The following is an 11591-nucleotide window of genomic DNA, read 5'->3' as shown; positions in this document are numbered from 1 at the left end:
AATCTTTCAGTTCTCTGCACAAAGAAGAAATAGAGTTGAGGAAACAGAGGACATATTTTTTATAGGAGCCATTTAATAGTAATTATTATGGTGTTAATGGAAGTGTTCATGTGTATTTTCTATTTCATTCTGAAAAGAACAGAAATTTATTACCAAAGATCAGATGAACAGAATAGCTTTGGTAGATTGAAAACAAAACGACCTAACATTAAAGACAAATACCATCTCTGTAAGAAGCAAAGCATAAAGTAAGAAATAAAAACTCTGGGAATGTAAGCAGATTTTTAAAAAGCCATTTATTTTAAAAAAAAACTGAGTTTGTCAAATCACATACACGAGCAGATACACAACTACCAAAGTGGCCCTGGAATAGACACCAGTGGGGCATCCACCACACAGTACCTGAAAAATACCGCTAAAAAAAGGAGTCTGCTGAATATTCATTTTCAGATTCCTACTGGACTCCTGGTTGAATGGCTTTAAGTTAGCATATAGTGAGAGGTAGAGTCCCAAGTGTATTAGCTGATGCCTCAGGGCTCCATTTAAAAATAAAACAGAAAATGAAAACCATTTCCTCTCCACACAGGGAGGCCTATCCTATTGTGTTTTTCCTTTCTGAAAACAGAAGCCAAGTTTTTCTTCCCAAATGGTTCAGCATTCCCAATCAAAAAGTGTGGTGTGGTATAGGGTAATCATTGTGCTTGTTGAGCTGGTTAATTTTCCTCACCTTCCGACTCAGATTCTAGGAGAGAAGGAAGAAAGAAGTCAGATATTTCCCCCAGGATACCTTTAAAAAAGATCACGAGGCACCTCCTCCAACTTTGTTATTTCAGGGCACCAACTGTATATTAGGCAAAACTGTTATTTATGAGGGTACACAGCACATACTACTCCTTTTCACTTCCACATGCAATGTTCTCCTAAAAACTAAACAGACCCATGGTAATGGAGAATAACCCTTTCATTCTGTCGGTCACCTCATTCATATCTAGATTCTCTCTCATCAATCTATTATTCTTTCACCCTCTTTTCTCATCGCAAATACCAGTTAACTGGTAAAGGTGCTATAAAAACACCTACAGGGTCCACCACATAAAATTAAACCAAATGGATTTTTTTCTTGTACCTATTATCTTCTACCTATTATTTCTTCCTCATACTCTTTTAATCATTAGAATGGATAACAAAAATGGGGGGGGGCAGGGAGACATCCCTTAAAATATGAAAAAGTACTTGCTTAAGTGACCATCAAAATTATAAAATGCAATGATTACCTTCTTCTGCGTTTTGTAACCACTCAACAAATTTCTTCATCTGGTCAAGAAAAACACTCTTGCCCTTGGCAACATGTGCTTCTTTATACCACTTCAGAATTGCTTCTTCACTCAGCACGTCAGCTGCAATCATACACCAAAGATTTCAAAAATTACCCCATGAATCTTGTGTTTTAAAACCCTCAGGTCCTAGAACTTACTAGGGAAGCAATCTCTTTTAACATTAAAAGTTCTATAAAGGAAAGTCACACTGAGCGTGGCAGTACATGCTTGCAATCCGCCACTCAGAAGGTAGAAAAAAGAAGATGGCAATGCTGAGGCCTGTATCCCATAAGCGTTGTGTCAAGAGGCGAAAAATAAATTTCTATCTGCAATGTTCCTGAATAGAGGATCTCGGTTCATTCCAAACACATAGTACCATACGCTAAATGCTCGTGTGTGTGTGTGTGTGTGTGTGTGTATATGTGTGTGTGTGTACACACGTGGCTAGTACTTGCAAATTCTCACCTAGGTGAGCCATGTCCCCATTCCTTTTGTTTGTATTTTGTTTTAGAGGAGTCTTGATAATCTCAAACAGTCTCCTTAAACTAAAGACCCTTCCCCCCACCTGCCACATTCCCCTGCCCCTCTGCTTTCTCTATACTGCTTTAAAGGAAAAACAGAGATCAGAATTTCCTACAGATGTCCACAAAAAGTGTGAAGTATCTATCACCCCAAACTCTAAACAATACAAGTGTGTCTTCATGTGCCCAATACTATGGGGAATACTTAATATTAAAAAAAATGGAAATATAAAAATGGCCTATTGTGATTTTAGATTAGGAAACAATAAGAGATAATAAGTAGATATAATTGTCCCGTGATGTCAAATCCATTACCATTACTGATAAATCCATGCAATGATGTTTGTGAATCACTCAAATGACAGACACATTTATGGTTTAATATAATTCTAACTTGAGAAAATGACAGTAGTGATTTGATAGTGTTTGCATTTAAAACATTACCAACCATTTCTAACAAATGAAAGTTTTTCTTTGTTTTTCCAGTTCCCCTATAGGCTTCAAATTTCTTTTGGTCTAGGGCCACTTTAGACTGAGATCCTCCATCTTTGCTCCTGAGTAGCTGGATTGACAAGAGTATACCACCACATCTCGATTTTGCAATAGGGTCCAAGGGTCCTGATAACTTTTTGCTTTTCCTGGACTTGTGCAGCAATCCTCCTATTCCACCTTTTTTTTTTTTGGGGGGGGGGGTCAGTTGTGGGGCTTGAATTTAGGGCCTGGGCGCTGTCCATGAGCTCTTTTGCTCAAAGCCAGTGCTCTGCCACTCTGAGCCACAGAGTCACTTCTGGTTTTTGAGTGGTTAACTGGAAATAAGAGTCTCACAGGGACTTTCTTGCCCAGGCTGGCTTTGAACCGCAGATCTCAGCTTTCTAAGTAGCTAGGATTATAGGTGTGAGCCACCAGTACCTGGCTATTTCCTGTTTGAGAAGCTAGGCTTGTGGTTGTATCATTGTGCCCCATCCCTTTCCCTTTCTGTCTCTCTGTCATTAAAAAAACTACATTTTTGCAAAGGAAACAAGTCTGCATTTACTCATGGCCAAATAAGAGTTACAGAGTCCTACAGAAAGAATTACTTTTATTACTATTATCCTTTAGTCTCTTAATTAAGCCGCTTCTATTTCCAGTTTTTCATTCTCTCCTCAGAATGATGAAAGACGTTTCTGAGACAATGAAATTTCCACCAGCCAACAAAGCTAGTTGTGGGAAGGAGAAAAAGGCAGGGAGTTACAGCCTCATGAAGTTACCTGATACTGTGCAAAACTGCCTTGTAAAAGCTTTTCAAGAACTCTAGGGATTTTTTGAGGGGTAGAGGTGGTAGGGTTTGAACTCAGGATCTCTTACTTTACTAGGTAATTGCTACCACTTGAACATCTTCAGCTTTTAAGATGGATTACTGACGCCCCTCCCCCTTTAAGCTAGTATTGGTCAGGGCCTGCGAGCTGTCCTTTAGTTTTTTCACTGAAGGCTGGCACTAGCACTTGAGCCACAGCTCCAGGGTGATTAATTGGAGAAAAGAGTCTCATAGATTTTTCTGTCCAGGTTGTCTTTGAACCTCAGTATTCAAACCTTAGCCTCTTGAGTAGCTAGGATTACAGGAGTGAACCACTGGCACCCAGCTAATGAGAGCTTTTAGTCAGTTCTATGTAACTAGTCAATTGTCTTTAAGATATCTGTGATTTGGACCAGTAATTTCTAGACTGCTTTGATAAGGCATCCTTAGCAGTAAGACAATTTTGACGATGCATGCCCAATGTCTCTCTCTCTATATATAAATTATTGTTATAAAATAAGGCTAGCACTCTGCTACTTGAGCCACAGTGCCACTTCTGGCCATTTCCTATACACGTGGTGCTGGGGAATCAAACCCAGGGCTTCATGTATACAAGGCAAGCACTCTTGCCACTAGGCCATATTCCCTGTCTGAGGTTTCCTTGGGAAGGCCGAGAGCTGATCCTTGTGCTCTATTGCCCCAGAGGCCAGAAAGGGCCATGCCTTTGCCTAGCAAACCCACAGGGACAGGACTTACGAAATGAATACTAAGTGAATGTACTGTCTACCTAACCAGATAAATAGCACAAAACTGAGCCTTTAGAGATTAAGAACCCAATTTAGTTATATAGATTTGCCTGTAGACCAAATTTCTACAACCAGGCCATTAAGAAATTTAATTTCTGTTTAGTGAGAAGTCTAATCTACAAAGGCAGAAACTCTTGGGGAACAAAGAGACAGCTTCTTTCTTTTTAAATTTCTGCTTAAAGTCAGGAGAGAAAGGTTCATTAAAATTTGGAGACCACTGTGTTTTTGTTGAGATTTTCCAGGAGTGCCTACCAGGAATACCAAATTCCAGTGAAAGCACAGTTAAGAACTGAAGATACCCTACTGGTGGACTCAAAAGTTCTCTCAGATTATGTGTTTGCTTTCCTTCCACTTGGCCAACTTTGTGAATGTCTCATGGAAATATTTGCATCCCCTGAGAAGCCTCTTTTTCTTCTCCACATTGGATTCAGATTCATGTTGAGTGCCCTCCCTTGCTCTCTCCATCATCCTACCACTTTAGAAATTCTCTACAAGGAGTCCTTGTTGACAGTTGATATCAGGAGGTTTTTTTCTATACCTGAAATTCAGAAAGTTGCATGCCACTTGATTCATTCCATTTCCAGGATTTAACATAAGACTGGCCATACAGTACATTCTTAATACATTGTATTAAATACAAATGAACTAAACTGATGAGGAAAAATGGAGTATTTCTCAATTTATATAATTCCAGCTTAAAATCTGGAGCCTATGAGGATCAAAGAGATAACATAACCTATAAAAATAGGGTGAGAATTTCTAGTTTTCCAAAATGTCAGTTAATTAAGCTTAGGCAATTAAGTTTAAAACTATGGGACCTAAAACTTAGGAAAGTTAGAGTACATTGAGGATATCTCACATAGGGACACAACTGAAAGATAATTTCCCCTAAGAGTTCTAGGAATATTTGCTGAGAAGAGCATTCATCTTCTTTTAAGAAGATTTTAAAGACTGTTCTATTCCAGGTGCAGGTGGCTTCCACCTGTAATCATAGCTACTCAGAAGGCTGAGATCTCAGGATCATGGTTCTGAGGCAGCCTGGGCAGGAAAATCTGTGAGAATCTTATCTTCAGTTAACCACCAAAAATCTCGAAGTACAGAAGTGGTTCAAGTGATAGAGCAACAGCCTAGAATTAAAAAAACCTCAGGGACAGCACCCACCACGCCCTGATTTCAAGCCCCATGACTGACAAAAAAAAAGAAAAAGAAATTGATTGGTTTGATTTGCTACTTTTCTTACTGTCTTAAACATATAAAAATGTAGATTTTTTAGAAATAAAGAGTTAAACCTTTGTTAAATGTAAAATGATGTTACTCATCATTTCATTGATGATAAACATTACTTATAATTCATTTACTTTTATTCCACTGTATAAAAAATTTTAAATCATTAAAAAATAATGGTACTGGATAGCATTAATTATAAGGACATGGTTAATGATATAATCAAATTTCTGATATTCTCTTGTCCTGGAAATCTTTGGGAAGATGTGTGTGCATAGGTAAGGAAGTGGTGCTGTGGGTGAAAGTGGTGGTAGAGTGCTATAGTCTTGAACACAAAAAAGCTCAAGGACAGTGCCCAGACCCTGAGTTCAAGCTCTACCCAGGAGGGGCAAAAAACCAAAACAAACAAAAAAAGAAATGCGTGGGAGATGATCAGATTACCGAGAAAATAATGATTAGTTTTTAGCACCTCAAGGATATGTTTATAAATTGCCATTAAGTTTTTGAAAAATTTCTTTTAAAAAATAAGCAGAAGAAAATAGATGTTCCCTTGGGCCTGCTCAAACTTGTCATAGCTCTCACTAACTTTAGGTTATCTAAAAGCTGATTATCTAGTTAATGAATGGCCTATAGAAGACCTCTTCCCTTTCTCGTGCCCACATTTTACAATTTCTGGTCATTATCTCTTAGCATTTGGTACTGAGAAGCAGGAACTAACTCAAATTCAGTTTTACTACCTGTCAGAAGCTGTTACAAGCAGCATAGAGGGGAAAGATGCTATTATCGATTAGATATAATGAGTAATTTGAAGGATTTTAGTACTTCATAGGCCATCTATAAGTCATTACTGATAACAAGCAGTTTGTTGACTTTTTAGTGAATGAAGGGTACAATGAACTAGGGTAACTCCTGAAAAAGGAGGCTCAACTGTGCTTAGGTTAGAAAAATTCTGGTAAGAAGCTGGAAGGGTTATCTAGTATGACAAGAAAGCAAACTGCAGCTGAGAAACTAGTTTATCAAGTTTGCTTCTTCTTTTTTTTTTTTTTTTTGGCCAGTCCTGGGGCTTGAACTCAGGGCCTGAGTTCCTGGCTTCTTTTTGCTCAAGGTAGCACTCTACCACTTGATAAACAGGTCACACATACATGGTGAAGGCACCATAGTGAGCCTGAAGAAAGCTCCAAGGCAGGAAGGAAAAGCACATCATGAAAGCAGATCACACATCTGGGAACAGAAGTCACTGCAGGCTGGTGATGAGAGCACGACAGCTGGAGGGATTCCACTGGGGGCTATCACAAGATTTTTTTATTTTTTTTGGCCAGTCCTGGGCCTTAGACTCAGAGCCTGAGCACTGTCCCTGGCTTCTTCTTGCTCAAGGCTAGCACTCTGCCACTTGAGCCACAGCGCCACTTCTGGCCGTTTTCTGTATATGTGGTGCTGGGGAATCGAACTCAGGGCCTCATGTATACAAGGCAAGCACTCTTGCCACTAGGCCATATCTCCGGCCCCTGTTTGGTTTGTTTTGTTTTATAAAAAGGAAGTAAAAGGGCTGGGTATGTAGTTTAGGTAGAGTGCTTGCCTAGCATGTAAGAAGCACTGGGTTTGATTCCTCAGCACCACATAAACAGGAAAGGCTGGAAGTGGTAGAGTGCTAGCTTTGAGCAAAAAGAATCCAGGCCTAGGACATAAATTTAATTAGTTTAAAATGGTGACTAATCACGTGAATTTTTAATATTCCAACTTTCATAGGCATCATTCAAACTTGATTCTAATAATATGCCAAAAGGAAAATTAACTGGAATTACTTTATAACCTAATTATTCTGATATCATGCTACTTACACTAGTAATATAACTTCTAATTAGCATTATATAATGTTCAAAATCTCTCTCTTAAGTGCTCCTTCCTCCCCTTACAAGCCTACATAATAAATCTGGACCAAAAAAAATCATCCCATGATATTTTTTTTATGCTGTAGGTACAGAGATTGAGTTCAGTTAAAACCCTTAGCATTCATTTTTAGTGCCAGTCGTCATGGCAACCTAAGCCTTATAAAATACAATGAGAAGACAGTAAATGTGAAAGCCTAAAAATAGCCATTGCCTTGGAAGATAAAATGGCTGGGCCAAATAACTAAAATGCCAAGTGAAAAAGGCTAATTATTTCAGTAATTTTTAAGTCAGCTCTACGGTACCTCAACAGGTCTGAACATAGTATAGATAGCATTTTGATAATCATTGTTATTACAGCTAATTGTTCCAGTGCTAAAGGAGACCCAATTATCTTATATAATTACATTCTTTCACCATCTCTGAAAAAAACCGAAACAAAACACAACTCCAATATCCAGCTTACCCTCACCCTGTCTTTTGGCAACTTCCCCTGGTTAGACGTACCTATGAGTTTCACTAGTCTGGGTTCCCAGGCAAAGTCCAATGCAGTGTGCTTTCTCTCTGCATAACATGGTTACTTCGTTGTAACTTTTTTTTTTTTTGGGGGGGGCCAGTCCTGGGTCTTGGACTCAGGGCCTGAGCACTGTCCCTGGCTTCTTTTTGCTCAAGGCTAGTACTCTGCCACTTGAGCCACAGCGCACTTGCGGCCATTTTCTGTATATGTGGTGCTGGGGAATCGAATCCACGGCCTCACGTATAGGAGGCAAGCTCTTTTGCCACTAGGCCATATCACCAGGCCTCGCTGCAACTTTTACAGATGATGATTTCTGGGGCACTCTTACCCTCTGGCACAGAAACCCCTAATCTCCTGCTGTACCCTTCAGGGGCCTCACCAAAACACTGAAGCAAAGGGTTGAAGCCACATAGATGGACAGCTACCTTTATAAAAGAGAACCACAATCTTCTGAAAGGCTTTCATGAAGTGGATGTTGTCATAACAGTATTCTTGAACCTTCTGGAGGAGGATCAGCTCCGATTGGCCTTGGGAACTGAACACAGCCAGCAAGGGAGCGTATTGCTAGAACAGAAACAGAATAAATGCAATTACTGGGGTGTAAGGAGTCAACACTGGTGGAATATTAATGACCTGTGTGTCTGCTTAAAATACATTTGTTCATAGTTAGGACTATTATCTTCCTATTATCATACTATGTCTAACCAAAATGAATTGCTTTTACTGGAGTGTTTTAGATTTCCCTCATGTTTTTTTTATTAACATGAGCCCCAAAATGAGAATGTTCCTATATTAAAACTGCATGTCTACTATTTGTAACTGATATTGTAAAAATTACATCTTTAAACTACTCATTACTTCAAAGTATGGCTCTATCAACATAAAGAGTGGGACTCTCTTCTCCGTCCCCAGATACCCCAGACTCTTCACAGGTCATCTGGGCAGCTTCGTTCCTATTGTTTCTTTAATACCAAATGTGCTTGGATTCACTTCACTGCAGTTATTGCTCTGCTTCTGCTGGTTAATTGGAGATAATACTCTCATAAGCTTTTCAGCCTATGTTGGTTTTAAACCATGGATCTCACCCTCTTGAGCAGCTAAGATTACAAGTATAAGCCACAGGTAATTGGTAGAGACTATTTCTATGAATTATATTCTGACCTTGACTTCCCAACTCAAGTGTAAATTAAAGATAGGATCTAACTCTACACTTCAATATAATTTTGTAAGGAGGAAACAATAAAAACATTTGATAAACTGTCACATAGAACAGAATGAATGACAACAGGTAGGTCATATTTAATATATAATACTGTGTAAGATGATTTTTGTAATTTCTCTGATAAGCTTTTTCATTTAAAAAAAAAATGCTGGTCTTGGGGCTTGAATTCAGGGCCTGAGTATTGTTTTTGAGCTTTTTTGATCAAGGTTAGTGCTTTACCACTTAGGCCATAGATCCACTTCCAGCTTTTTGGTTGTTAATTGGAGATAAGAAAATCAGACTTTCTTGCATGGGCTGCCTTCAAACCATGATCCTTACTTAGATCTCAATCTAACTAGGATTACAGGTGTGAGTCAACAACACCCAGTTTGGGATATTTTTTAACAAGAACTCATCTCAGGATATTTCATATATTCTTCTATCTGAAACATTTTAGGCAGGGAAAAACCGGAAAAAGAAAAGTATTAGGAACTAAGTATATGTTTAGCTTGACTCTGGGAAAGTCACAACTAGAAATCATTTGACACACTCCAGAGGTTCAGGTGGCCTTCAGCTGAGACAGCTTCTTAGGAAGACTTTTTACCTTCAGATGCTTGAGGGCTTGCTCTGCAACAAGTTCCTCCTTCTTGTTCCACTCGACAGCATTCATGATACAGGTCCACAGAAGGCCAATCACTGCTGTTTCAGGGAGGTCATTCCTTTTCATTTCTTCTTTGACATAAAGCACCACCTGCATTTTGTAGAAAGGGGGTCAGAATGCAACAGGAAGATGGGGTGCTCCCCCTCTCACTGCTTGGCCAACAGAAAGGTTTGGGGAAGATACAAAGAAATAGTACAGTCTGCTCAGCACTCCCCTCCGCCCACATTTCTAGTAAAGATCACAAATTACCAAAGAAAGGAAAAGCTTATGTTCTCCGAGTACACTTATTTTTAGTTCCAAAACTAATAGGTATAGCTCTAGCTAGGAGCTGCAGGATAGCTAGAATGAAAGAGAACTGTGTTGTAGATTGTGCTTTTGCACGGAGGACTCTATTACCATCTAACAGAACAGGGACAATTGAGCCAATCTGGCTTTTTTAGAACTTGAAAACGGCATCAGAGCTGTGACTTTTTTTTACCTCCACGTCTTAACTTTAAACCTCTTATTGGATAATGTCTATTCTCTTCAATTTTTCCTTTAATTATTACTTTTGCTCACTCTCAGGTTCCATTGCAATGAAAAGTAAATTTGGAAGGTAAATGACACAGTGCAAGGCAATGTTCAAAATTTGTAACTATCAATTCAGCTAAACTCAGGAGATTATTTCCCCCTTTCCAAATATGTACAAACATTTAAATTTATTCTCAATTCTCATGATATAAGAAGTAGCACTGCCTAATGATGTATTTTGTATCAAATTTATCTGAAGTGCTTTTTTTCCTTTAAACTCATATATTTCGAGAATATTTTTGTGTAGTAGCACAATTCTTTCCATCTGCTTCTGTGCTTTTTAAGTGAAAAGACACTACTTCTATTACTTCTAGGTTGGACAGTAGAAAGTGCGGTAGTGGGCTGAATACCCTTGAGATGAGAAGCGGCTGGGCAAGGTCAGTTCCAGGCTGGCTGTGTGAGGGACGACACAAAGAAGGAGGACAGCCTTGCATCTCAAACCGTCACAATGGTTTTTGTTACAGCTTTTTGTTGCCCATAGGAAATCAGACACATACAAGCTCTGGCTCAAAGAAATGTCACTGAATGTACTGTTGACTTTAACATCATAAGATTTGAGAGTATTTGCTGTTACAACACCTCCATCTGGTGGATGGTTATCAACCTGAAATTTTCCAGCCTTCAAGCATTAAAATAGCCTTGCAGAGGCTTCAAGCATGGTAGAGAATGGCTAGGGGCAGGGATTTAGGGGAAAGATTCTCCACTTTTAATTTTCAGCTTATAAGGTTGATTTTGAAGTGTGAAGAGGAAGCTTTCTCCAGGTATGTAAAAAGTAGACAGAATTACAGTCATAGGAACTGTTGTTATCTAGATTATGCATGTACATAGATATAAATGTAAATTAATAAATGTAGGAGGAGAGCTTATGGCATATGATCTATGCAATTAATTCTCATTTGTGTGTGTGCATATATATATCCATGTCCATGTATATGTGTATATATGCACATCCATGTACATGTGAGTGTATGTTTCTATTATACTGAGATTAGAACCCAGGTCAAGCTGTTTAAAATGGAGTGACTTCCCTATCCCTTCTCTGGTGTGTGTTGCAGGGGTGTCTGCCTGTGGTCTCCTACCTCCTTGATTGGGCATTCCTGAGACAGACGCTCCTGGAGTTCCTTCTGCAGCTCCTTCCTGGTGCCCAGGGACTGCTGAACTCGTAGAAAATCTGAGAGCTCCTTCAGCCCTGCATCAGTGAAGTACTTAGCAAAATGATCCACGCTCTGTCTGTTCACTGGAAAGAGTTCCTGAGACGAAAAGGGGAAAGACTCTTAAATTAAAAGCAAACTTCAAGGCATAAAGGATAGAGCTTTCATATTTAACATGTCACTTAAGACATCCCATATTTGGAAGAGAATAACAAGGTCATGTTTTCAGAAGAATAGATCTCTAATGTATCTAGAGAACTTTACACCTTTTATAACAAGCCATTTCAGAAAGAGAATTGTCAGCAACTTAGATCAGATAGCTCAGATAGCTTCACTTTATTCATTTTGATCTACCAGTTCCTCTTTCTTTTACTTTAATCAATGATTGCATGTGTAAGTACAGAGGTTAATTTGCTAAAAGAAACGTAAAGTGTGGGAGAATGATTCTCTGATCTGTGGAGGACT

The 11591-nt window shown here is 38.9% G+C and overlaps 1 protein-coding gene across 1 annotated transcript in view; it reads right to left on the bottom strand.

The window, feature by feature from the left end:
• Positions 1–279: 279 nt before the first annotated feature.
• LOC125345539 (eIF5-mimic protein 1) overlaps positions 280–11591 on the bottom strand; it is a 56737-nt gene continuing 45425 nt past the window's right edge. The window contains exons 8-12 of the mRNA XM_048337669.1: positions 11055–11225; positions 9349–9495; positions 7969–8107; positions 1275–1397; positions 280–742 (exon numbers count right to left, since the gene is read on the bottom strand). Of these exons, the coding sequence (XP_048193626.1) occupies positions 714–742; positions 1275–1397; positions 7969–8107; positions 9349–9495; positions 11055–11225 (609 nt within the window). The 3' untranslated portion in view covers positions 280–713. The remainder of the gene's footprint in view (positions 743–1274; positions 1398–7968; positions 8108–9348; positions 9496–11054; positions 11226–11591) is intronic.

Source organism: Perognathus longimembris, unplaced genomic scaffold, assembly GCF_023159225.1.
Source record: "Perognathus longimembris pacificus isolate PPM17 unplaced genomic scaffold, ASM2315922v1 HiC_scaffold_5901, whole genome shotgun sequence".
NCBI lineage: Eukaryota > Metazoa > Chordata > Mammalia > Rodentia > Heteromyidae > Perognathus > Perognathus longimembris.
The sequence above is the reverse complement of the archived record's forward strand: the minus strand, read 5'-3'. Positions and strand labels throughout refer to the sequence as shown.